At 34.1% G+C, this 26,625-nt stretch overlaps 1 protein-coding gene across 1 annotated transcript; it reads left to right on the top strand.

Moving 5' to 3' along the window:
- Positions 1 to 1,874: 1,874 nt before the first annotated feature.
- On the top strand, positions 1,875 to 25,565 carry LOC106474020. The gene is made up of 3 exons (XM_022402402.1): positions 1,875 to 2,892; positions 7,339 to 8,150; positions 25,446 to 25,565. Exons 2-3 carry the CDS (start codon positions 7,524 to 7,526, stop codon positions 25,563 to 25,565), a joined length of 747 nt encoding a protein of 248 aa, XP_022258110.1. The 5' UTR covers positions 1,875 to 2,892; positions 7,339 to 7,523.
- The last annotated feature ends 1,060 nt before the right edge of the window (positions 25,566 to 26,625 follow it).

Below are 26,625 nucleotides of genomic sequence, written 5' to 3' on the forward strand. Positions count from 1 at the left end.
GTGTTTAAGATAAAGAATGAGCAGACTGGATATAAGGTATAAAACACTCTTTATTAATACTGTTACGACAGCGGAAGTCACGTTACTCTGGTAACACGTGATGAGTTTCTAGAAGGATAGGGGAACATCACGAATAATCCAGTATTTGCTAGGCGCCCTCTATTTTAGTATATAAGCCGGCAAATAAAGTAACGGATATAATTGAATTGCAGACAGAGAGATATAGAGACAGATGATCGAGTCAAGCCCTAAGTAAAGTGCGTGAATCGTTGGGTATTATAGCGTGTGTTAAGTGAAAGTGACTGTGGAAATTAAGTGTACTGTAAAGTTGAATTGAGAAATAATAAACTAGTTTTATATAAGAAAGGATTTGTATCGCTGAAGTTCTTCGAAAGAATAAACTAGTTTTATTTAAGAAAGGACTTGTATCGCTGAAGTTCTTCGAAAGAATTTATACGGAAAATTAGCAAATGACCAAAGCCGTAACAATACTTAAGATAACACCATAATGTGTGCTGTTGCTTATGAAGAAATGCCGCTTCTATACAAAGTTTCTTTCATTTAAGACTCCATGAAAACCACTCCAAGACTATTTGTTGTTCTTCTGAATCGGTATTCAGTCGCTGGGCGATCTGGGAGAATCATGTTTTCAGCGGACTTCTTCCTCCTCCTTAACTGTTTTTAATAATCTGATAAATGCTACCAATATTATTCTTGCATCAGGTTTATGTTCAAGACTAATTAAGTGCAAGGTTTCTAGCTTTCGAAGAAACCTCGCATTTACTTATGGCAATATGCAATTTCACATGACTGGCTATTCTCATTCCACATAGGTCAGGCAATAACCTACAGATGTCACCTGTACACCACTGCTGCATATCTATAGAATAAAGAATAAGTTTAGAATAAATACAATATTACAAGAAGATAAAAACACATGATATATTCATATAACACATATATCTCCATATTTAAGCTGTTCACAATATAGAGAAAAATCAATGGACAACAGATATCTCGCTTGGAGGTCACAGTAGTGATTAATCCTAAAACAGTTTTAGAATACATAGTGAAAAGGTTCTCGTTGTAGGAGTGTTTTTAATTTCATCAAGTAACGACTGTGCTGTTATACAAGTTAGTTTACTGACGAAATGTTTATTGTATTTTTCCAATTTCTCTATAATATAAGTTTAACTTTTTTCGAAGATGAATGTTCTTTTGTAAATTAAAGAGAGATTCTAATCATTAAATTATACTTTGAATTAAACTAGTTCCGTAGCTTTACTAAAACTAATAAAAGCAACTCTCGAGTTAAATATACTTCTTGTCTAACAAATTGTGTAGTTGATATACGTGTAGTTAAGTTCTTTGCAAAAAAAAGAAAAAGAAAAAAGGAGGTTAACAGAGAGCTTACTACTTAAGGAAAGTCTTCTAGTAGTAATATAACTATATTATACTCCGCATTTCCAAAATTTTAATTTGAGATTTAGACTTTTAATCTGTGGTAGTAATTAGTATGTGCTGTACAGTGCACTACAACGTACATATACTGAAGTAGTACAACTACTGTATTAGTAATACTAGTAGTATTGTTACTACTAGTACTGTGTAGGGTGCGGTTAGTGTTAATCTGTATATTGTAATAATTAGTATTTATATTTTAGTACAATTAATGTTATGTATACTTTACTTTTAAATTGTAGCTTAGAGCTGATTAATGTTATTTGGCTGTGTTATCACTATTAGGCAGTTGGTAGTTTAGGACGTTTTACTTTTAGAACGTATCTACTATGTTGTTATACGTAAGTCTTAAGTTATGCATGAAATTGAAAGTTGAGTTCATAATATTAATGAACAAATGATAAAATGTTATCAGACAAAAAGACAACTCACTACAATCATATACAAGAAACTAACTCGTACTGATACATACTTACAAGTTATATTTCCAGTCTTAATATCCATAGTATTATTAAATGCTTGAAGATGAGCAACAAAGCTGAAAACCTGTGTGACAAAAACTCCATCAAAACTGAACACTTGCACATCATGTAGTGTTTTAAACAGAATGAGTACCCTTTAGTTTCATCACCAATAGCTTGAAGAACATAATCTAAGTGATACAACACATGAGAACTAGGCCATCATTATTTACCTCACATATGTACAAAACCTAAGTGTAGCTGAAAAGTTCTAAATTAATGTCTGTTGGAAATATTGTATAAAATTCGGACCAGTTCTTGCCAAGAACAATTAATGACAAGCATCAAAATGTTATTTATGAAATACCATGTTCTTGTAAACAGGCTTACATTGGAGAAACTGAAACTGAGTGAAAGAACATAAATATTGCACAAGACTGATAACACAGAATTCTGCCCTGGCAGATAATGCCATGTTGACTGGACATAAAATAAACTAAGACAATTACAAAATATAAACTTGGGTACATTTTAGAAAACTAGAAATCAAAGAATCTCCAAATCATCATGGTGAATTTATTACTAAATATAGACTCAAGCCTGGAAATCAGCAGTTTGTGGCTACCATTGGTCAAATCGTTACCCATTTCACCAACTACATTACAAGAACCACCAGCCAGTTAAGTCATGTCTACTTCAATCCTCCCAACTACCATAAAAAACTTCTGCAAAAGCTGGTGCAAGCTGACCTGAAGATGGAAGATGAAAGTCTTTCAAAACAGTGTCCTTTTTATTGGAGAACTTTCATAGATTAGCCCTCCAAGACTGTCATTTTGAACCAAGCAGTTGCTACCCATTTCACCTTTGTTCATCATAAATATTCTGCCTAAATCATCTATAAAAGAATAAATAATATTTGATGTTGTCAACTTATACTTGCATCTCAATGTTTTATTGAAAAGTAGATCAAGTACAAATCAAAGCAAATTATTTGATTTTTAATCTGAGCTCTGGATTGGTTTCATTACATTAAATAAATTACATCAAAAGTGTAAAAAAAAATGGTACAACAAGAGGATTGTTGAAATGATCAGCTAAGTTTAGTAAACATACAGTCCTTGCACTTAGGGTTCCTAAGTAGATGAGTTTTAATTATTTGCATTTATTATTTTTCTATATTTATTTGATATTACATGAAATATATATCAGACAACTAAATTTGTCCTGTATATGTGATTATGAAAGAGAAAGGTAAATAAGAAAATCAGTTTATGCAAAGTTTTAACTGAATGTGATTTAATTAACTTCAATTCACTTTTTTGTCATTTATTCACCAAATCATTTTATGGTTATGAGAATTGTGCAAAGAATTCCCAGATATTTAATTTTTTAGATTTAACATAACATATAAGCAAAAGGGATGGGTCTTTTTGTCATTCAAGACATTCACCCTTCAAAAAAGTAAATTTTAAAACCACCCTTTATTTTTTTAGGAAATCAATATTCTTCTTAAACTCCTGTAAATACTAGCCTCTACTATTACTGAAGGCAACTCATTATGTAACCCTGTTAGAAAAAACATTAACTGAAGCCTAGTTTGTATGTTCCAAATCATAAACTTCTTTTATTTTCAGAAAGTTACACAAAAAAATTAATGGTCCTTGTTCTCTTGATACCCTATATAATCTTATGAAATTTAATAAGATCTTAATTTTTTCATTCCCGTAATCATTTGAATAACAAAACATAACCTATAGACAACAAGTGACCATTTGGTCCTTCAAAGCTGATTCTGCATGTCCAGCCTTGAGAAAAAGGAAAAAATAAAAAAATCAGGAAATTATCATTTAGAATTTTAGACTCGTAAAGTACTGTCCTTCATTACTGCTGATGGCAACTTACTCCATAAGCCAATCATCCTGTTAGAAAAATAAAATTGATTTAACTGGACCCCAACTTGTCTTTCCCAAATCTTAAGACTTGTGTATGTAGCTCCATTGTCTTCAGAATACAGCACAAAAAAATCAGAGGATGTTATCTTATCAAACCTCCTGAAAAATCATGTAAACTTCAATAAGATTACCTCTTACTCTTTTAATAGAAGATAAGAGATATTGACCTATCCCTATTATAAACCTTCTATCCCTGATATTATCCTAATAACCCTTCTCTGAACCCTTTCCAGTAGGTCAAACATTATAAACAGTATTCCTAGCGAGCACTAATTGTGACTTGCATGAAGATCATTACCACTTGTTATTTGTACTCAATACGTCTATAAATACTTCTTGAAATTCTTTTATGAGCAACAGAGCACTGCCTCAATATCATAAGTGCCTTATCCACCATTATGCCAATATCCTTTTTTCTTTCATGCTATTGAGTGAGTTCCCATCTATATTAAGCATGTGATTTAAATTATGATTAAGCAAATGCATTATTTTGCATATGCTATAAATTAAGACTCTTTGCCAAATAACTGTTCAACTGATCCAAGTCATTCTGTAGTGCCTCCTCATCCTCAGGCTTGAGATACCCAAGAGTTTAATGCCATCTGAAAATTTTACTACTGTATTAATTATACCCTTACCTATGTTATCAAAGTCAATATGAAGAGCAAAGGCCCAAGCACTAACCCCTGAAGTACTCCACTTGAAATATGGGTCCAGTTTGACTGGACTCCATTAATATAAATTTTTCACTCCTTCACCCCTCCCCTCTCCAGTAGCTCAGTGGTAAGTCAGAAGTCTTAAAAAACAAAAAGGTAAAGGTGTTGATACCTTTCTTTGGTGGGTAAAGCACAAATAGCCCATTTTGGAACTTTGAACTTAACAACAAAAATGTTCTCTGTCTCTTCCAACCATCCTACAATCTGGTTTGTTAGTCCTTTTCTCAACCTGCACCAGTGTGATTTTCATTGCTACTCTCTTGTGTGGAACGTGATCAAAATCGTTTTTAATGTAAGTACACCCTTTCCATCATCCAGATAACACATCCTAAAAAATAATTTAATAGGTTTGAAAGGGCAAATTTCTTGTTACTAAATTCATGTTGATTTTCTTTTATGATATATTTCACTAGATGATTTTGCAAGTTTTTTTTTCATCAGACTGTACAGAAGTAAAACTAACTGGCCTATAGTTTCCATGGCAACTATTTATCACTGACTTTAGCAATGCTCCATTCTTCACAATCTTGCCCTTCATATGTTGATCTAACAAAACTTTATGAGAGAGAGGCTTGCATATGTGGTCTTTGACCTCTTTTAAATTCCTTGTGAAAACATCTGGTTCTAGTTCCCTGTCTATTTTTAATATCTTCATCTTTATGTTTACTGCTATTTTCTTAATGATTCATATTAATCCCAATATTTGCCATAACATTCTGAGGAATAGAAATATTGCTAGCACCCTCTCTTATAGAAACAGATAATTTCATTTAAAGTTGATTGTACTTGTCAATGAAATTAGTATTAAGCCTATAATACTTTATAACACTACATTCTTTATCTAGTCCCTTGGAAGAATGTATAGTAATAGTATTTCAACCATGACTTTGAGATTAGGCAACACAAAAAACGTATATTTAATTAAATAAATTCAGAAACTGTACATCAACTTCATTTGTTTTAGCATTTAGATATTCATTTAATAGTTGTTATAAAAAAAGACATCAATTCTTCAACCTTATCTAATATTTGATCAATTCAATTCCAAATAAGATGTATTAACTGTTACTAGACTGAGTGAAAAGTCAATTTTACCTAAAGTTTGAATGGTAAAGATTTTTCACAGAAGAAAAATTATAGACATCTTTAGTTGAATTGGAGCTAAGGCTGCTGAATTCAACTGCATGTCTGCTGGACTGATCTGCTATTAGGTTGAACTGAACTTCTAAACTCATGCTAGGCTGCACCAACTATCCTGAAATCACAGCCTTATATACTTAACAGGGAGGATGTTAGCTTTGTTCTTGAAAGAACCCAAACCATAACTATAGCAAGTGATGTCTAACCTTGGCTTTGCTAGTTTTTTATATGTTACTGAGTCTTCTTGGCATTCAGTGCATCCTTGTTTATAAATCTCTGACATACCTAGAAATCCAGGCCATTCAACCTCTAGCTTGCACATGTTCTTCTTGCAGAAATATTTGCTTGCAGAGCTCATGTTTTCTCTCTTGACTTCATTATGTCTGAACTCTCTTTCTGGATGTGGTGTAAAATGTTTTACCCAGATTTAATAGACTTTTTAAATATCCCATCAGTTCACTGACTTACAAGCATCTATTTTATGCTAATAAAAACCACCAGTCCTTATCTAGTGTTACAGGCTTGGAAGGTTACTTGTTCTGAGTTTTTTCATTGCCTTATTTGGGGATCCAGTTTACTTATTGCCATCAGCATTAAAAGAAGCTTTCATGACATTATTTGGTTAACTAATACATGTGGTACTCTTACATGGTATTCCATTCTTCATAATTATTATTAATAACCAAATTTTGTGAAGAAAATTTTAAAATGCCAAACATTTGTTTCACCAAGAAAACAAAGCATGTTACACTTTAAAAAGTGTTAAATTTCAAAGTCAGAAATGCTTCAAATATATAAAACTCCAAATCACTATGCAAATATCTTATCTACATATAATAAGTACGACAGTATTTTATTTTGCTTTGTTCCCTCATGAAGGCTCACCATTCATTATTCCAAACTATAGGAACAATGAGTACAAGGCTCAACATTCCTTATTCCAAACTATAGAAACAAAAAAGTATAAGGCTCAAAATTCCTTATTCCAAACTATAGGAACAATGAGTACAAGGCTCAACATTCACTATTCCAAACTATAGAAACAATAAGTACAAGTAATAAGTATGACGGTATTTTATTTTGCTTTGTTCCCTCATGAAGTAAGTTTTGAATTTCAGCTATATTACTGTGGTAATAAATTGTATATATTATAATATGAATTTCAGTTAATGTTTCTTTAAGCTTTCTTGAACAATTAAAGCAAATTGTTAGTTACCATCACATGTGTTACACACCTGATCACCTAATATTTTGCATTTGATGATTCCTGCTGACCACAACTAGTAAAAGCAATTCAAACATATTCTGGTTGAACCCAATAATTTTACTAGTACTTTACAGCCTACATGATTTTCCATTTAAGAACTTAAAAATTATGGTATATACATGTTTTTATTGAAGAAGTTTTTAAGATGTTGATGTTGAGAAACTAAGAATAAATGAAACTTGTCTTCATTAAGGTGCTCCCTTTTTATAATTTAAGATAATATGATTCACTTTGTAAAATTTGTCTTATGATGAAAATAATCAAATCTGTCTGATATGATGATGGGTATTTACTATTGATGAGATAGCTCTAATGTTTGTATGTTTTTTCACTTATAACAGGCATGGAAAAGAAGACTAGTATTTGGAAACACTTCCAGACTCATTTTGTCCAGTAGAAAATGTTTATGAAGAAAACTTTGGTTTGAGATCATTGGGTTTTTTACTCAATTCAGCCTAAGTTCTAAATCTAACTTAGTAATATATGCATGATGTTATTGACTGAATCATAAGTTAATGATAATAGTATGAATGAAATGGAAGACGATACACTTCAATGTGACTGCCATCTAGAAGTAGATGAAAATGTTAATCCTTTTCAAGGCAAAAGAACTCTACCAAATTCTCCTTTACTGCATCATGAGAACAACCAGGGTTTTGTCTTTAGAAGCACTGAAAAAAATATAAATTCCCTGCAATCATTCTCAAGCTGTAAAGCGTATTGTTCAGCAGAAGTGCTCAACTGTGAGGAGATAAATCAGAATCTGAGAATGGCCTCGTCTGATTTCCAGGTAATGTCTGGGGAAAAATGTAAACCACCTGATCTTACACATTCTCTTACATCATCAACTAATTATAAACGGAAGATAGAAGGTGAAGAGGAAGGTATGGGGACAGCTTTGTCATCCTTGAATAGCTCTCAACTGCTCTCTTTCAACAGTGACTGTGTTGCCGGGCTCAAGTCCATGGAGACATCATGTGAAACAGTGTCAAGTCTTCCAGATCGTGGAGAACCTGATCTCTTGTGCCACATTCCTTGCTGGAAGGATAGACCAAACAGAAGAACTGATTGTAGCAATGGATCAACTCTTATGCCCTCTTCCATAGCACTTCAGAATGTTGCTGATTGTAGTGTTTTTACAAGTGGTGATAAGGTAAGCAGAGGAGTAAGTGAATAAAAAATAAGATTGGTAGTGGAAAACAGAAGGTAGTAACAAATGAGCATTTTTAAAAAAAATTGTGGTAAGTGGGATTTCCATAGTGTTTTTGAATTATTGTTATTCATTATATCAGTTTTTTTCAATTGTAATAAAAAATGTGGTGTGCTTGAAGTATGAAACTTTGAAAGGATGTAACACAGTGTAACATATGAAAAACAAGGGTCCATATTTTCCTTCAAGGCTGTTCCTACACACACCTACCCCAAGGAATAGTAAAAATTAACTTTTTTAAGGGAATTGGATTCATAAAGGATGTTGATGACAATATTTTTGTTGAAAACTGAGTGAATAACTAGATAGGTATCATGGACTGTGTACAGTTTTGGTCTCTGTATTTTAGAAAGGATATTGACTTATTGTAAATGGTTCACAATAGGGCTTCTAGGATAATGCTAGAGATGGAAGGATTATTGCACAGGGATAGGTTAAGATTACTTATTTTATCTTGAGAAAAGAAGGCTAAAATGTGATATGTTTGAAGTATACAAGACTATCTGGGCTATTGGTATTGTAAAGTTCTAATAGTTTTATTGTTCTAACAAGGTGATTGGTTTGTGGAATAAGTTCTTATTGGTAGTAGTGGAGCCGGCACATAACTCAAAGTAAAGAGAGAATTAATGACTTCATGACACATAAAGGATGATTTAAAATTTTTACTTAAGGGTAGGTTTATGAGGACAGCCTTGGAAGACCAGTTGGTATATTAAGATGCTATTAGCTCTGCTGTAAACTCTTTCCAATAACTCATTATCCTTTCATTGATAAAGAGACCAAAACTGTATCCAGTATTCCAAGTGGGCCTCACTAGTGATTTGTATAAAGTTAATTACTTCTTTTGTCTATGAATACACCCTAAAATTCTTCTTTATGAAAGGGTTGATAAAAAGTTACCTTGGAAGCTATAGGTCAGATAGTCTTACTTTAGTGGGAAAAATTCTACAAAAGTGGATAAAGAAAAAAGATAGACAAATATAAATGAAAGCCAAAGTGAATTCACTAAAGGGTAGAGCTGGTTTTTTGTTGCAAAAATGGAAAAGGAATCAACTAAGGCAGCTAGAATTAAATAAATTTAACAGCTTTCTTAGCCACATGTTATGTGAAAACTGCACATAACAGAATAAATGATATACAATTACAAGATAAAAATGCATTGTAGATTCATATACTACACTTTCTTGTCTTTCTTACTACAGATTTTTCCTCAAACTGACAATTTTAATTTTAAAACCAATAAACTTTTAAATTTGCTTTGTGGTTGAGAAGTGCATTAATTTTCTCTTGTTTATGAAAACACGTTACACAGACATTACAATAGTAAAGTGAAAAATCATTACACAGTCAAAATTGACAAAAATGTCCTTTAATGTAGAAATCCAGTACAGAACATCCCTTTAACAAAGAAATAATGTAGACAATGTGAAAATAAACCCTTTAACTTTGATGCAAGCACACATACACTAACATAAAACTTTGACAGTGAAAATTACACTTTAAACCATTTAATGTAGACCTTATTAAATAAGGAAACAAAAATAATGACAATCATGAACAAAAAGAAATTGCACAAAACACAGCACAGAATTAGGCTAACATAAAACAAGTTTTTCACAACATTTTCCTGAAAAACAATACAAACCAACCATTTTAAAAATATAACATTAAAATACCTCTACATAAACATGTACACATGTATACCATTGGCCACAGGCAAGATTTAGAATACAACGTTTTTTATCAAACCCATTTTTAAAATATGAAAATTAAGATAAAACACATCCTTTAATAATTATTAATTTACATAATTACAATAAAACAAGAAGCCCTTTGATGAAGTCAAGTAAAATTCACAAGACAATATTTATTTTAGGTGACTTGAGATCATTGATGGTGAAGGGGAATGTCTTTCATATGGTTTCATTTGTGCTTACAACTTTTCATCCGTTAAAGAAGGGTAAATTTTGTTTTTTTATTTTTACTTGTACTACAACATGACTAGCAATAAAATGGTAATAATGCAAAATAGACAAAAACTACACCATATATTGTCACTCACATAGCATTACTGCAGTTTTCATGATGGGTAGGTGTTGCTTCCATTACTATTAGGAGAGTTGAAGGCTCAGCTGTCACTGTTGCTTTGATCTTTCACCAGACAACAAGGAGAGGCCATCGGCAACCTAATGAGAAAGCCTGCATGTTGGTGGCCATGCCAGCAAGATATCCATTTTTGCTTGTTTCTCATCATTGATAGTTGGACTCTTAATCGCTGAAACCTTAGAGTATGTCACTCCTCAATTAGTGTATAACTTTCCATGGCAGCTGTATAGGCACTTAGTGGCTTTGGCACACTAGAAAATGGAACATCACTGCTTATTTGGAGAGAAGGATCCAGAGATGTCATGAATTTGATCATAAATAGCAAAAGTCCATAATTAAAAATACAGGATGGATGAATTTCAATCAGTCAAAGGGACAACTAGGTTAGTAGTTTGGAAAAGAGTCGTAATTCCGTGGTTACAGTCATTACTACCATCTAAAAACTGTTTTTAGAGGCTGAGAATTCAACCAGTTATTTGGTCAAGTGATATTTCTACACAAGCTTTAATGACCTGTAGAAAGTGTATTCCTAGCACCCATAAACTTGTTGGTCTACATATCTCATTGGTTCTGTGCTTGATCAACACATTTTTAGCAGTGCTGCTTGATGTGTGTTGAGTAAAGCTATTACTTCGATCAGTAATGTAATTTTTCAGAGAAATTATAGTATTTTTAGGACATTCTATTCTAGTGCCTGATTATTTTTTGTTTTGTAAAATGTACAACTGAAAGCTACAAAAATAATTTTTTGGACAACCAACATAGTGAGAAAAAAAATAGAGTTACTGAAGCATGGCAACCAAGTTCAAGTGCCCTTATTGCTGAAGTAAATGTTAATTCCAAAATGTAATCATCATGCAGCAGTACCCCTTTACCAATGTAAAGGCGACACATCTTCCATGCTCAATATATCTCCATAAGCACTTGTACTCAGAATTAACTTAATTCCTATATTCTACACAGTCTTAGATTAGCATGTTTTTTAAACTAAATTTTGAGAGATTTGCACTGTCTTTTGAAAGTGTGAAATTTCTTTTGTTTAAGTTCTGCTTGTAATACTTTTGTTTCTAGTAGTTTTATCAATTGTTTTAACTTTAAGTTTAAAACTACAAAAAAGAGCAAACTGGTATTGTTCTAAAGACTTATTTGAGTTAGTTACTCAACATGAATTCTCAAATGACAGTATCTGCTACCTCCTGAGGTTCTGGCAATGTTACTGACACTGCCCTTCCATGTTTGTGGCCACTGGAGGAACATTAACTCTGGAATATGATACAGCCGTTGTTGATTATGTTGTGGGTTCTTTTCTGTCTCCATTGCTTCATCTTACTGTCTATAGATATGTTTTGTATTCTCCTGAACCTGACCACGAGGATGACAACTTTGGTCAACTTTTTCCAACTAGCAGTCTTGTCCTAGACTTTTTCCCTGTGGAGAAAAATGTTCCTCCTCCAAATAGGTTTGATTAATCAGGTTTATACCTTGCTTTCCCTTTCTCCTATGGCTTTTGGTTATTTAAATTCCTTGCTATATGACTCTCATGGTGAGAATAATTTGGTCTTTCTTCCTCCTCCAAATGTACATGTCCATATTACATGTTCTTGAATCAACTTCATTTCAAATCTCAAATGCCTCATCTTCTATGGCTCCAGGATTTTTTGCCATGGCTTATGACCATTTCCCTTGAACTTTCTTGGATTCCCAATCCCTGGAATTCCTTTTACCTGCTTGTTGTGCTGATCTCATGTTTCCAATTTCTCTAACAAGTGCTCATTTTTCCTGTCTTTGCTTTTTTCTTACTCATCTCCTTAGATACCTGTGTTCTTTTAATTTATTGTTTGAAGCCCTACACTTGATCCCAATAGTCTTTCTGGGGATCTACGGTTGGTCCTCTTCAATACCTTGGCGAGTGTTTTGTCTTCAGCTGTGTCCCCTTTTCATATGGTAACTATGTTGCTGGGATTTTCTAGGATGTGAAACACCTCTACGTGGTCTCTCTTCTCCACCCTTACCTCCATAACTTACGTCTGGCTCCTTTCCTTTGCCCTGAGATATTTAGGGGGATTTCTAACATCTCAGAGACTTAAGCAGAATCTGTCGACCACCAGTCCTTTCTTACTTTTTTGGTTTCTTGACTCTTCTATCCTTTTGAGTCCACTCCTGTTCCTCGACCTTGTGAACCTTCCACCTCTCACTCTTTTTCATGTTTTTCTATACCTCCTCTCATCTTCCATAGAATTGGCTGTTTTACATCCCATTGGTGAATTCCTGTTGTTGTACCCAGTTGGCTTGGCTCTCATGGGAGAATGTATGTTCTTAATTGCAGGCCTCTGGAGTCTTGTAGCACTCAACTGGTGGTTCATTCAGATTCTTGCTAAAGGCCCTTCTTTTCATTTATCACCTCTTTCTCTCCTGGTTCTTTTCCTCCTTCTTCAACTCTTCTGCATCTTTTGGTTGTGAAAGCCATCAAGAGGGCCATTTGCCCTTTTCTTGGGGTTTATTCTCATCATTTTGTCAATCCCAAAGAAACAAGAGACTGGTATTGCATCTTTAGCCTTTCTTCCATTGGTGGTTTCTCAATTCATAATGGAAAGGTTTATCTGCCTCTCCATTAATCATTTTCCCTAGGACTTTGGATAACTAATATTGACATTTAAGACACCTTTAAACACATTCTGAATGCTCTGTCCTCATGACCTTACTTCTATTTAGTTCACTAACATTAGGTGTACCAGTTTTAATCTCTCCCTTTTGTCATAATATTGGCTTCTTATGTCATCAACTGATTCATGGAAGTGTTTATTCACCATGTCCACAAGCTAGGAGTTCAGTTCCATTATTATATGGACAATTGGCTCCTACCTTTCTCTTCTTTGGAGGCTTCCTCATCAGTCACATCATTTCTCTTCCCTGAGGTAACTTGTTTGGGCTGGCTTTACAAGTTTCCAAGTTTTTCCTGACTCTGACTCAGTTTACCTTGGACTCCTATTTAATTCTTGCCTTATTGTTTCATTCATCTAGGAGACGTGTAACATCTAGTCACCTCATATCTTACCTCTTCGATACTTCCTGCATAGGAGGTTTTATCTCTTTTGTGTCAATTGAACATCTTGTCAGTCAAGGTCGGGTGCACATGAGATCCTAAGTGGACAATAAGCAATCAGTAGAACATCTCAAGATCTTCCATTCTCTCTTGTGGTTCTGCCAAGTTGTTTTCTCAATATTTGGTTGGATTGTACTAACACAATGGTTGGCATCCCATTATTTGCTTATGAATGGATCTCCACTGATGTATCTCTTACAGGTTGGGGTTTGTCACAGGATGATTCCACAGCTTTGGGGTTTTGGTCTCTAATGGAGCATACCTTCTATATAAATGTTATGGTTGTTTCCTATATCATTCACTGGGTTGGTACTTGCTCTTGGAACCATTGCTTCCACACATTAGACTTACATTGGGTTCATCTGACTGTCATGTCCAGGGGGCTTTGAGCTTAGTGGCAGATCAACTTTCTCATCTGGACAGGATTATTGCTCCAGATTGGGTACACCATCCTCAGTTTATTTGTTGGATTTGTACTCAGTTGTGCATGCCAATGATTGATGCCTTTGCCACTACTCTCAATACCTAACTCCCCCCTTCTTGTTCCCAGTATCTGGCCCAGCTGCTCTGGTTGTGGCTACCCTCAGCCAGCACTGGTCTCATTTCTCTCTGCATGCTCCCCATACCATATAAATACTGTTGAAAATGTTTTATGAAGAAAACAACTGCAAGCAATTGCATCTTCCTCATACAGTATCTGTCATTGCTGAACCATGTGCATATGACTAGCATACATGATTACAATCTCTACTCTGTCCTGCAACTGCAATAACTACTCTGATTCCACTATCACTGGCACTGGTGTCTAGCAGGAATTTGCTATCCTGCCAAGGATATATAACACAGGGCTTCTAAAATATAGCTCAGGGACTAGAATGCTTGTTTGTTTTTCCCACTTTCACTCCATCTGAATTGTATCTCTGACTTAATAAGAGCTGATAATGGTGTGTTGAAGAAGTTGGCCACAAACGTCCAGTAATGTGATACAAAACTAAAAAACTGAAGACATCCTGCTTGATCACAGCTTGAAACCAATTTCACACTACTGTTATTTTAGAAGGACCCATGGAGACTCCTTCTCTAACCATAGTATGACCAAAAAATTCCACTTCTGCATGTATAAGAAATTTTTTGGGCTTTAGTTCTAAACCTACCTTCCTTATCTGATGGAATACCATTTTCAGTTTCTCAACTGCTGACATGACAATGTGACTAAACACCAAGAATTTTTCAATATGGATTAGTTACTTATCTCTTAGCTTCCCCCTCAGTGTAAGGGCCACTAGTCTCTCAAAAGTTTTGAGCATGTTATATAGACCAAACAGCATGATCCAAAAATTGTACAAGCTATATCTCAAGCTGGGAGCAGCTGTAGGTTTGCTCTCATCATTCAGCTCAACTTGCCAGTATTTGGATGCCAGGTTTAAAGTACTGAACCAATGGGCTCCTTTCAGTGCTTCCAGACATTCACCTATTTTCAATAATAGAAAGACATATATATATGATTTATCATGTATGCCTTCTAAGCTTAATTCAGAAACTGGGTGTACCTTCCTTCTTTCTGATAAATATCACTGATAAATATTTCAGTGCTATCTACATGGGAGCCTGCATAGTAATTAACTAGATGTGCATTACCTGTATCTAATGTGATATTGTATGATTGTGGGTCAACCCAATCAACCATATGGTCCTATAAATACATTGGCATATTCTGCCAATAAGTCACTGATTTTCTGCTGCTGTGTTGAGTCTAGATTGTGTTTGCAATTCTTAACTATTCATTTCAGGTGTGTTGTTGTCTGTGTATTAACCTCTGGATGTGGAATTATGAATGCAACACCAGCATTACCGCTAGCATTGAATACTTATACTTTGCTCACCATGCCAATGACCATTCCAGCATGTAGCAGAATATCTGGTCATCCATAATTACAGAACTACATCAGAACTTCATTCCCCCCTTGACAAATCAGTGTCTGATCTAATGCTGCTTGCTTTCTGGATATTTCATGCATGGATTTATAACTGCATTACACTGTGCCAACACACTAGACATGCTATTAGTTAACCTTGGAACATCATTTACGTACATGGGGGTACTGTAACTTCCTTTACCACATACATGCATGTAGTACACTCTCCTGAAGTTATTCTGGTTGACATTGGATTACTCTACAATGGAAGATCAGTTTGCTGGTTGCACAGATGAAACTGATTGATAAGCTCCACAGTTCCTCCATTCCAAGGATACCAAAACCAGAATTGAGGTTGGCGACAACTACTTTCATTTTGTAAGTGAAATCCCTAGACACAGTTGGAGTTTAACTTCTCCATTCATGTGTCAGCTGTTTCCATACACTAGAACAAAGTTCATTATGGTTGGCCCAAGGTGGTAATTTCATTTGAAATGTCTGATAACTTGAGATTTACCAATGTTTTCACCACTTCTATAACAAATAGGATCTGTCAGTCATTCTTGTACTCTGACAGGTACATATAAAGACTCAATCAGCTCTGAAAGAACTGGACTGACTACTGTACTTTTTGCTGCAAGCTGTTTGCTACATACTTTTTTTTTTGGTGTAAGCTCTTCATTACACTCCACAAATCACTGGCATGGTTCAACTTGAACTCCTCTAGTTTCCCATAGCAACAGCTGCATTATTACTACCTGCTATTGGATTTTCTGTACCTGTTGTACTAACAGTTGGAACTGATGGCCTTGTCTACATTGCTGCTTGACACAATATGAGCAAGTCACCTGAAAGTGACCTGACATTCCACACACAAAGGAAAAGCTTCACTTTTCCTTTAAAGGACAACATATTAGTGGAAGCATCAGTGACATATGTTGTGGCATGTACACCATTGGAGGACTTGGATAGCCTTGCTTGTTCACTGGATACCAATTTGGTTATATCACAAAGCTTGTATGTGTAGATGATTGGTTAACTTGGCTAGGTTCAAACCAAGTGCAACATGGGTGCCTAGATAGACCAGTTTTCCTCTCTTATGACTGACTTGAAGTTACTATTTCATGCCACACTGCAACAGAAAATGCCTTAATATGGGTGAGAAGATGTCTCACACATAGTTGATGATGCTTCAATTTGCTGGGAAGTCCTTCTACAAACCTGTAAATTAGGCTACCCCCTGATGCCATTTTAGGGAAATACTTACCATGCAAATGAAACAGATCATTTACATAAATGGTCAAGCTTGTAATGACACCCCTCTTTTGATCCTTTAATTTGGCCCAATGAATTGCTCTGTTTTCTACCAAGTCAAACTTTGATGCAAATCAGTAGTTACTGTTTAACATTCGCAGTTTTTCTCTTTGTGCAAGTGCTCAGTGGACTTTAAGGCAGACAATTTAGACTCAGAACCAAATATTGAATAGTTTGTTCAATAGTTTAGTTATTCCAGGCAGTTAACTGCCTAAACGTTCTCAGAAATTAGTCAATATACTTCTTTGCTGTGCCTTTAAACATTGTTGGAATGATCTGTTTCTCCTTACTTACAGAAAACTGTGACCATGGCCAGATGCTCTCTCTCCCAATTTCCTCGCCATCATCTGCTTGAGATGTCCTGGATATTATGGGCACATCTTAGTAGTGGCTTTTGGACACTCCAATGCCCAAACAAGCAGTAGACACCTGCTCTATGTTAGCAAAATTAGTAGGTGCACTTAGCATGTCATCAGTCTGTTCTATTTGACCCCAAGCTACTCCATGGTTCACAGCTATTTCATCCACCAATTCCACCTCCAGTCTCTAAGGTTCTTGGGTGGCTACTGCCATAACTGGGGTTGTATTATTCCGGCTGATGCGAGTCTGTGAATTCTACACAGACTGCCTCATCTTGTGTCATACTGATTAGATGCCACACCACTGCACTCATTTTGTTTTACCAAGAAGACCATGGATATCCATTTTAGGTCACCAAAAATTGGCAGCTTTTTTGAGTCATTGGTTATAGCTATTCTCTTGAGAGTAGAACCAATATACTGCCTGAAAGTGACCTAATGTTACACACAAAGCAGATGCTTCACTGCTCCTTTAAAGGACAACATATTAGTGGAAGCATTGTAGGAGACTGGGATAGCCTCTCCTGTTCACTGAATACCAATTTGGTTGTATCATAAAGCTTGTATGTGAGGATGATTGATTAACTCAGCAGGGTTCAAACATAGTGTGACATGGGTGCCTAGGTAGACCAGTTTTTCTCTCTTATAACTGACTTGATATTGTGATCTTCATAGGATCAGTTGATTTGTCTTCTATACTCAGTCTGGTTAAGTATTCTGAGATGATGACTTGTCTCCTCACACAGAAATGCTATTTCCCTTGTGCACCTTCCCATAAGATTTGCATGTCACTAGCCTTGAGCTAAATTCCTCCTGAATTTATGTTTAACATGAAATGTGCTGGTGAATGGTGATGTCATCATGCCGCAATAGCCCTTCAATAGGAGCATAACAACCTCCATGTACAGTATCTCCCTCTATGCACTTTCATTCAGGAAAATTTAATTCTTTTCCTTGGCATTGCATTGAACAGATGTGTTCAAAATTTCTCACTTGAGTTCAGTTTGAGATTTGCTTTTGTTAATGAAACTTTTGTTTTTGATTTCTTTAGTTTTTATTTCAAAAGCCTTGATTTTTTCATGAATTGTCAAGTGACTGTGACTTCTCTGTGAACTGTGAAAGTGAGAAATTTACACACACAGACCCTATTTATGATATAAGTACTGGAGACTCCTTAACTGTTGGATAAATTACAGCCTTTGTTTATCGTGTTGTGGATTACCTCAAACTTACTGGTCCTCCTCCTCCTCCCATCCCTTTAGCCATTGTTCTTTCTCCTTTGTTGTAAGTGGCTAGTTGGAAGATAATTTAAGTTTGCTTTGTTATGTGTAACTCCTAACCAATCTATGAATGTTCGCAGCCTTCCAAACTCTTTCTGATCATGATTTCTCAATTATGTTTTTCATTATCTTTTGCCTTTGTCCTTTAATATTTCCCATTCTTTACTCTTTGAATGCAGTTCTCAGTCTTCCTTTGTTTTCCTCCTTTGTATGATATTAGGGCTTATACTATTTCCTTTCTCAAACAGCTACACACTTGCACCTGCATGCCTCACCTTCCTTGTGCTCATGACTTTTTTGTCATAACTTACAACCATTCTTGCTTTCATTCTGGAATATATTTTATTTCCTTGGGGAATGGACCCATTGCTTCTGTTTCAATCTCTAGTTCTCCATTTCTGCATCTTAATTTTCTCACCACTCTCATATGTTACCTCTCCTCCCTCCACTCTTTGTTGGAGGCACTTTATTGTTTTCCAGTGGGGTTCTCTGGAGAGGTTTATTCCTTTTTCTTTGCCACCTTTGTTTCTCTTCTACTCTGATTCTTCTTACTTGGTTTCTCTTCTGATGGAACTCATTGGGTCTAGATACACTCCTTCCTCTTCCTTGTATATGTGTCTTCATTGGGCTCCATATCGTCACATGGAAGCTTTTGGTGGTTTTCATGTGTCACTGGAAATCTGGGCTGAAGTTGCATGATTTCAGTCCTTGTTATCTTCCTGCATTTTACATCTTTCTCAACCTAACCCTTTGACTCCTGATCCTCTGTTAGTTCAGTTTATGCCAACTCTTCCTATTATGGCTTCCAGTCCTCCTTATTTTCCTTGTCTTCCCACTACCCAACAGTTGGGTCATTGCTCTTCTTGTCAGTAATTCTGACAATTCCACAGTCTTTTTAACATTAACCATCTGGGAATTCTGCTTTTATGGATTAGACTTTTCTTTTGGTATCATTTCCATCAAATTCATCTTGTCATATGCTAGGAGTTATGAACCTTGTTCCAGACCATCTCTTTTGGCTGGATCATATTCAACCCATAGAATGGTCTCTCCATATTCACATCTTTCATTGAGTTCACTCTTGGCCAGGCATACCTGTCATGGACACCTTTGACACTCTCCTCAACTCCAAACTTGATCTCTTCTGGTCCGCTATGCCTCATCCTTTGGCTGTGGCTGTTGGTACTCTCAGCAAGGCCTATTCTCACCTTTTTCTATATACCTAGTTTTGATATGTGACTTTCCTTCTGGTGGTGTCTCTGTGGCTAGTTTAGCCTTGGTTTAATCTGTATTTATGTTTGATATCTAGACTCCTCCCCTCTTCCTCTACCCAATGTTTCTTCTATTGCTTCAACTTCACATATCCATTTTTAATCTAAGGATATCATCTCTTCATCTACACATGTGGAATTTGCCTCCATAACCTGTTGGGCCAGACTCTCCATTCATGCAGCCTTTTTCTTGTCCCATTTCTCTCTCCTTCGACTTTGTCTATAAAATAATAGTGATGGGTCTTTGTCATTGGCCAATCTGCTGCTCCTTTCTTCCTGGCTGTTCTACTAGTGAACCACTTCTCTGCATTTTTACTTGATTATTTGACTATGGTTTGTCAGCCACTGCCTTTGCATATTCTTGGGTGCATTGTCCCCTTCATTTCACCTTTCCTAGTATGCTTATTTCAAAAAATCCACTTTGGGCCAGGGCTAATGAAATGTTCTCAAATCATTCACCCTGGCTTTACCAGTGCCCATTGCGAGATGGGGTGTTCTGCAAGACCACTAGAGGTATCCTTATTTTGAATTAAAAGCAATTTACTTATAAAAGTTTTTTAGATGTGTCCCACACCACCTTTGAACTCATTGTCCTAATTCACTATTGATAAATCTTTTCTTATAGTCTCAAAATTGGCTGTCTAAAAATTAGAAATTAAAATTTCAGTTACTTTTATCTCATCATATTGTAAAATATTAAATCAAACTACCCAATGTTCCTAAAAGTTCCCTAACTTCAATTTTGAGAATCACATATTAATTATTGGTTAACAATAAAATAGCATTCTTCCCCCCATTTTGAATCACTCCATGAAATTTCCCCTATTTTTTGTCTATAATGTCCTGATCAGTGTGTGTCTAAAATTAAAAGTTTATCATAATTGGTAGCAACTGTAATCTCATTTATCTCTTCAGCTTGGCATGGTATGATGGTTGCTGTACTTATACTGCAGTCTGTGGGTCATGGGATCAAACCCTGGTGCTAAATATGCTTACCTTTTGAGCTGTTGGGGTATTATAATGTAATGGTCAGTATTACTATTCATTATTAAAGAGTAGCTCAAGAATGGGTGCTGCTGGCTTGATGCCTTCTCTGTGGTCATCATTTCAAAAATTGGGATGGAGACAGATAGTCCTAGTCGCTTTCCCATTAAACAAACAAGTAGTTATCCCTTCTGTCCAACCAGATTACCTATAACAGTTGCTAATTATCCTTCTTGCTAAGGGAAGGTTAAAATGTACATATCATGACCATTTACTATTAGCAATGTATGCAAGTAAACTTAGCATCAAGACATAATATTATACAAGTTCTAATTTTTAAAGGAAATATGAAACTCTCAATTCACAGGCTCAGTCGAATTGACTGTTCATATGACCGCTTTGACTCATGTAAAGTCATTATAGTTTGGATATTACCAACTTTTAATATAGAAAATGTATCTTAACAACATTTGGCACACTTTCAGAAAACATTACAAGTTTTTACATAAAAAAGAAAAAGATTTTTTAGCAAAGTATTTGTAATAAACTAAAAATAGATTTGTCCATAAATATATCAAGTTTATTTTCTTGATTAGTCCAAGTGCAAAGTGATTTTCATGTTAAGATTAGAAATACTTTTCTTCATCTCAAAAATCTCAAATTTCCTTTGCGTAATTGGTAAAACCTCCTAAATGAATAGCTCACACATTTTTATTTTTTCAGTAAAATATTATATGTTATCTGTTATTTTACCTACTATAACTCTATACAAAGTTGGTCAATTTGACCGACCTTGTAACCAACCAAAAAAAAAATTGAAATAAATCTAAATTACCCTTTTTCTTTTTAGAATGACTTCAGATTGTGACTTTAAATTACATTTGTTTATCCTAAGTAGCTTTAAACTCATAACAGTATACATTTATTTATACTAGAATTTTATTGTTTTACTGCCTGTGCAATCATGTCTAACTACTTGTAAATCACTTGAGGAACATGTAGAATGTGTTACACTATCAAATTACATTATCCACAAGCTATTCCAAGTCTCTCGCTTGTGTACCTCATGAAAAATTATTTATTTTACCTAATCTATCCATAACTAGCCTAAAAAGTTTCCTGTTTTTATTTTTATAATAATAAATAAAGAATACACATGAAAAATAAGAAATAAAGTACTTATCTATACCTTCTTTTTTGCTGAAAACTGTTGATGACACTTAACTATACTTTTTTATACTAGTGAACAAATAAATGTTTATTTAATTAAATAATGCACCAAAGAACATAAGATAATAACATGCAAAAAGCAGATAATGGCCCATAACTATCACAATTTTTCTGGCTTTCTAACTATGCAACAAGAGCTGTTACAAATTCATCCAAGCTAATTGATATGTTCCCATGGGAATGAAGCTTGAACTGAAAGAGAAATTGATGATTCTTTGTACAGAAATATAATACATCATTTGATAAATGAAAATCTTGGTTTTCTATTGGTTATAAATAATACTAATTTATTTACCATCCTTCTGGGAAGTATGTAGTTTAACTTAAATTACTCATTATAATATAGATATTACTAAGGCAAAGTAATTTTTATAGCCATCATGATATCTTCTTTGTGTGCAGAGTTATAAACTAGAAAATCAGACCCACTTGCCATGCCCACTTGTCATATCCTCTCTTTCACAAATTTCCAGTAGTCCTCTAGGAGCTTTAATACTATATTATTTATAACCAGTAGAAATCCAGTTTAATCTATCAATGACATAATATGTTATTTTATGTCTATATTTTGTTTTAAGATTGAAGGTTTCTCTTGCACTGTTTAGATTAACAGGTGGCAGAAAAAGCACATTAACACATTTAAGTACTATACTTTTTGTTTTTCATGTATATTCTTTCTTTATTATTGTAAAAGTGACTTAAACGTAAAAATTAGAAACTTATTAAGTTAGATAAGGTAAAATAATGCAAAACACGCATATATATATATATATATATTCATTTTTCACAAGGTATACTAGTAGACAGCTTATGTGGTAGGTCATTCAATATGGTACCTTGATCTATGCATTCATTAATGGACTTACAACTTGTGTGGTGGGATTATTAGTTACATATAGTTCAAATGTTAATAAAACAATCAAATTAAGTATAAAAAGATTTAAATTGTTATTAGCCTTAAACTATCTAGGGTAAACAAATGTAGTTTCCTGTTAAAATTTGCAGTCATTCCTGAAAGAAAAAAAAAGGTAATTTGGGTTTATCTCATATTTTTTATGGTGGTTACAAAGTTGATCAAAACGACCAAATCTATATATAGTTAGATTAGAGAAAATAAAAGATAAGCTGTAAAGTTTAACTTTTAAAAAAATGTTTGGTATTTATCTGGGAGATTACATAAATAAATTTGAAAATTTTTATATGAAGAGAAGTATTTTTGATATTAACATTAAAATCACTTTGCACCCAGAGTAGTCAATACTTTGACTCCATAAGTTCCTGGACAAAAAATTATTAAATAATTAGATTTATTATTTACTTGTAATGTTTACTGAAAGCTTGCCATATTTTATGAAGATACACATAGCTCTTTAAAAGTTATAGTATGGAAGCTATGATGGTTACTTTGGGGTCATTAGAATGGTAAAATCCACTGACCCCATAGTGATAGGGTTGTTACGATAGTGGAGGTCACGTGACGCTAGTAACACGTCATATTCTCGAAGCTTCGTGAAACCTTGAGTGTTTACTAGATATGCGGTATTCTTGTATATAAGACCGCCAAAAAGTGACAGCAACAATGAAATGTAATTGAACTGCATACACAGAGAGACAGACGATTAAGTCGAGCACGTGAGTCGTTTGTTGTGAATTATAGCGTTTGTTATAGCGTGACTGGAAATTAAGTGTATTGCAAAGTTGTATTCAGAACGAATAAACCAGTTTTATTTAAGAAAGGACTTGTGTCACTAAAGTTTTATCGGAAAGGAATTATACGGGAAATTAACTAACAACCAGAGACGTAACAGGGTTAATATGCTAAGTCTTCTGTATACAAAAGATCAGACTTTTAAATTAAGTATTTTTACTAAAGATTTGTCCAGGAAAGTATGGAGTCAGTGTTGGTTCATCAGATTACAAAGTGATTTTCATATTAAGATTAAAAATACTTTCTTGAACTGAAAATTTTCAAATTTTATTTCTGTGGCTCTAAAACCTCCTAAATCAATATGTAACTTTTTTTTCAGTTAAACTTTATAGTTTATCTGTTATTTTCTCTACCCTAACTACATTGAAAGAATGTATGCTATTATGTATGTCAATACTTAAGAAAATTAATGTTTCCATATTCATCGAATTCCATAGTAAATTAATATATTTGTTTTGTGAATTTAGAAAAGTTACAAAATTGTTGAATTGACGTTTGGATTCCTGTCCAGAAACAAATTACATCATCAACATAATTATACCAATATTTCACATGTTTTGTATTATTTTAATCACTAAATAATTTCTTCTCTAAATTATCCATGAATACTTCTCCAAGCAATGGAAAGAGTGGGTAACTCATAGCTAACCTGTTGTTCTGTTTATTTATTTGGTTATTAAATTTGAAGTAGTTCTGATCTAGGCAAGTGGTTGTTATTGTTTTTAATTCTAGGGTTTGAACAAAGTATATTTTTTCTATGTTCATTAAATCACTAACAATTTGGTTACATTCACAACAGGTATACTGGGAAACAGACTCCAAATTCAAAATAAGCTATTTTGGCATTATTCGGTATCTACATTTTTGAATTTTTCTTCAAGCTCCACAGAGTTGTTTTTTATAGGTGTTATGATATAAAAGACTGTTGTGTAGATTTATGTATTTTGGAGTATCCAACTAAGTAGAAACACGTGCTATAGATATTAACAAGCCATAATATATATTTTAAATGTTAAGTTGTCTAGTTTTACTGACATCTTACTGTATTTGTTACACCAGTGTGACACCTATCATTTCTCTCCGTCTTTCAAAAACATGTCCATCAGTTTTTTTCCTGACATCACTATTGGATATATTTATAACCAATAGAAAGATCATCTATTTTTTTACACAATTTATTATACCTTTATTAACTTTTCAATAGGCCAAGTAGACAATTTCCATGAGATTCATTTTCTGTGACCTTTGTTGTATTTAGCTCTGAACAGTTAACAGAATTTTTTTATCTATCTATAGCTTTTGCTAAAAAGTCAGTTAAATTATTGCAGTTTTGGGAAATTCTGTTCTAGTGCCTGATATATTTTTGTTTCTTCTGAAATGCATATTTGAAAGCAACATGAATTATTTCATGGACAACCAACTTTGTGTGAAAAAAGTAATTTGATCGAAATACATTCATGAGTGTGGATAGGCCTAAAGGTAAAATAGGTCTTAATTTTTTATGCATATTTTCTAATAATGGTTATATATTTTTTAAACAAAACTAACTATAATGTAAGAATTAGAAACTTGTTAGGTTAGATAAAATTAAATAAAAATTTCATATGATCATGCAGTTCACCTAATTTACATGGTTGCCTGATGGTTACATAGTCAGTCAGATTGATCAACCTATATGCATAATATTAATACAATTCTTAAGAAAAATTGAGCTTTACATGGGTATTATATTTATACTTTTTGTAATAAGACAGACATTTCCATAATTTAAAGGTGGATGAATTATTTAACATTTCTGTATAAACTCACTTCTCGAAGTTTTTCTTTTTTTTTAAAAAATCAATAAAAATGCCAAACTATTCCCATTGTGATTATTATAGCTTATTAAGAATTGTGTTTTATTTAATATTAGAAATAAAGTGAAGAATTTGATAACCTACTCCTAACAGTTTTTCACATGTTTTCAGGTCTTTCGACCCTTCCATGAACATGGAAGCAAGACAGCTCTCCCTGTACACATAGAAGGGAAAATTACAGAAAGTTTTCATTCTGTGATGAAAGAAGTTTTTGATCTGAGCACAATATAAAATCAACAATACTCCAAAAAACTAAATGAAAGGAGCTTCATTGTATAAATTTGATTTTTCCCATTGATACAAGAAACAACAACAAAAAAACAACAACAGAGGTACAGGAATCAGACTAGTTTTCAAAATTTGATAGTCTGATGTATAAAGTTAGTATTTTTAATACTCACATTCAGCCACTGATTGAAAGTCATCCTCAGTAAACTGAGCTACATCTGGTCCTGCTTCACTCTGGTTTGGAAGTGAACCTTCTATGCTTCGGGTATTGTGTCATAAATTTATTTGCATATAGTTTATTAATGAACATCTATTCACATTATTTATGGCAATATTTTGAAGTAGTGAAGTCAGTTTAGTGTACTAAATTCAGCTGTTTACATTACAAAGTACATACCAAGCTCTGTAGATCATTAGTCCTTTGGTTTTACAGTAATAAGATATAGTTCATTCATACATCTACTGAAGATGATTCTTCTGTTCTCAAAAGCTATGATGTGAAGCTACATTCAGGCACCCCATTTTGTTTGTGATGGATAAAGATTATCATTATTTTAATACCTTACTTCCCTCTTCTCACTTTTATACTTTGTGGGATTGACTTACGTATATATATATATATATTTACATGGTTAGGATCATTATACTACCACAGTTCTCTCCCACTTGGATGTGCTCCTCTCTTCTTCTGCCCTTATCACGTTTCACGGATGGGCAAAGAGTATACCTGATTCAGAAGTGGGGCGGTTCCCCTCATCAGATCTTTGGATCTGACTCTCTCAGTTCCAGGGGTATTCTTTGGACACTTTCAGGGGGTACTTCTATCATTCCTTCGCACTGATCTCGCCACCTAATCAATGTGGGATTCTAGCTAATCTTGTGAGAAGAGGGAAGCACTGTATCAGAAGTTATAATTTTCCTATACTGAAAATGTATTTCTGATAAGTACTTTCTACCTCTCACACTTCTCACCCTTCCCCCTACTTTTCTGTGGTGCTTACGTCTTCTTCCAAACCTCAAAGTGATAGTTCAGTAGAGGTGTATAGAGGTAGTCACATGTGTA

The sequence above is a fragment of the Limulus polyphemus genome, unplaced genomic scaffold (genome assembly GCF_000517525.1).
Source record: "Limulus polyphemus unplaced genomic scaffold, Limulus_polyphemus-2.1.2 Scaffold6730, whole genome shotgun sequence".
In the NCBI taxonomy this organism is placed as follows: Eukaryota; Metazoa; Arthropoda; class Merostomata; order Xiphosura; family Limulidae; genus Limulus; species Limulus polyphemus.

What these genes read in the sequence shown, in the direction of transcription:
- LOC106474020 (XM_022402402.1), top strand. Translation starts at nt 7,524, where the DNA reads ATGAATGAAATGGAAGACGATACACTTCAATGTGACTGCCATCTAGAA. An exon ending in TTTTTACAAGTGGTGATAAG is followed by an intron (nt 8,151 to 25,445) that starts GTAAGCAGAGGA and finishes ACATGTTTTCAG; the next exon opens with GTCTTTCGACCCTTCCATGA.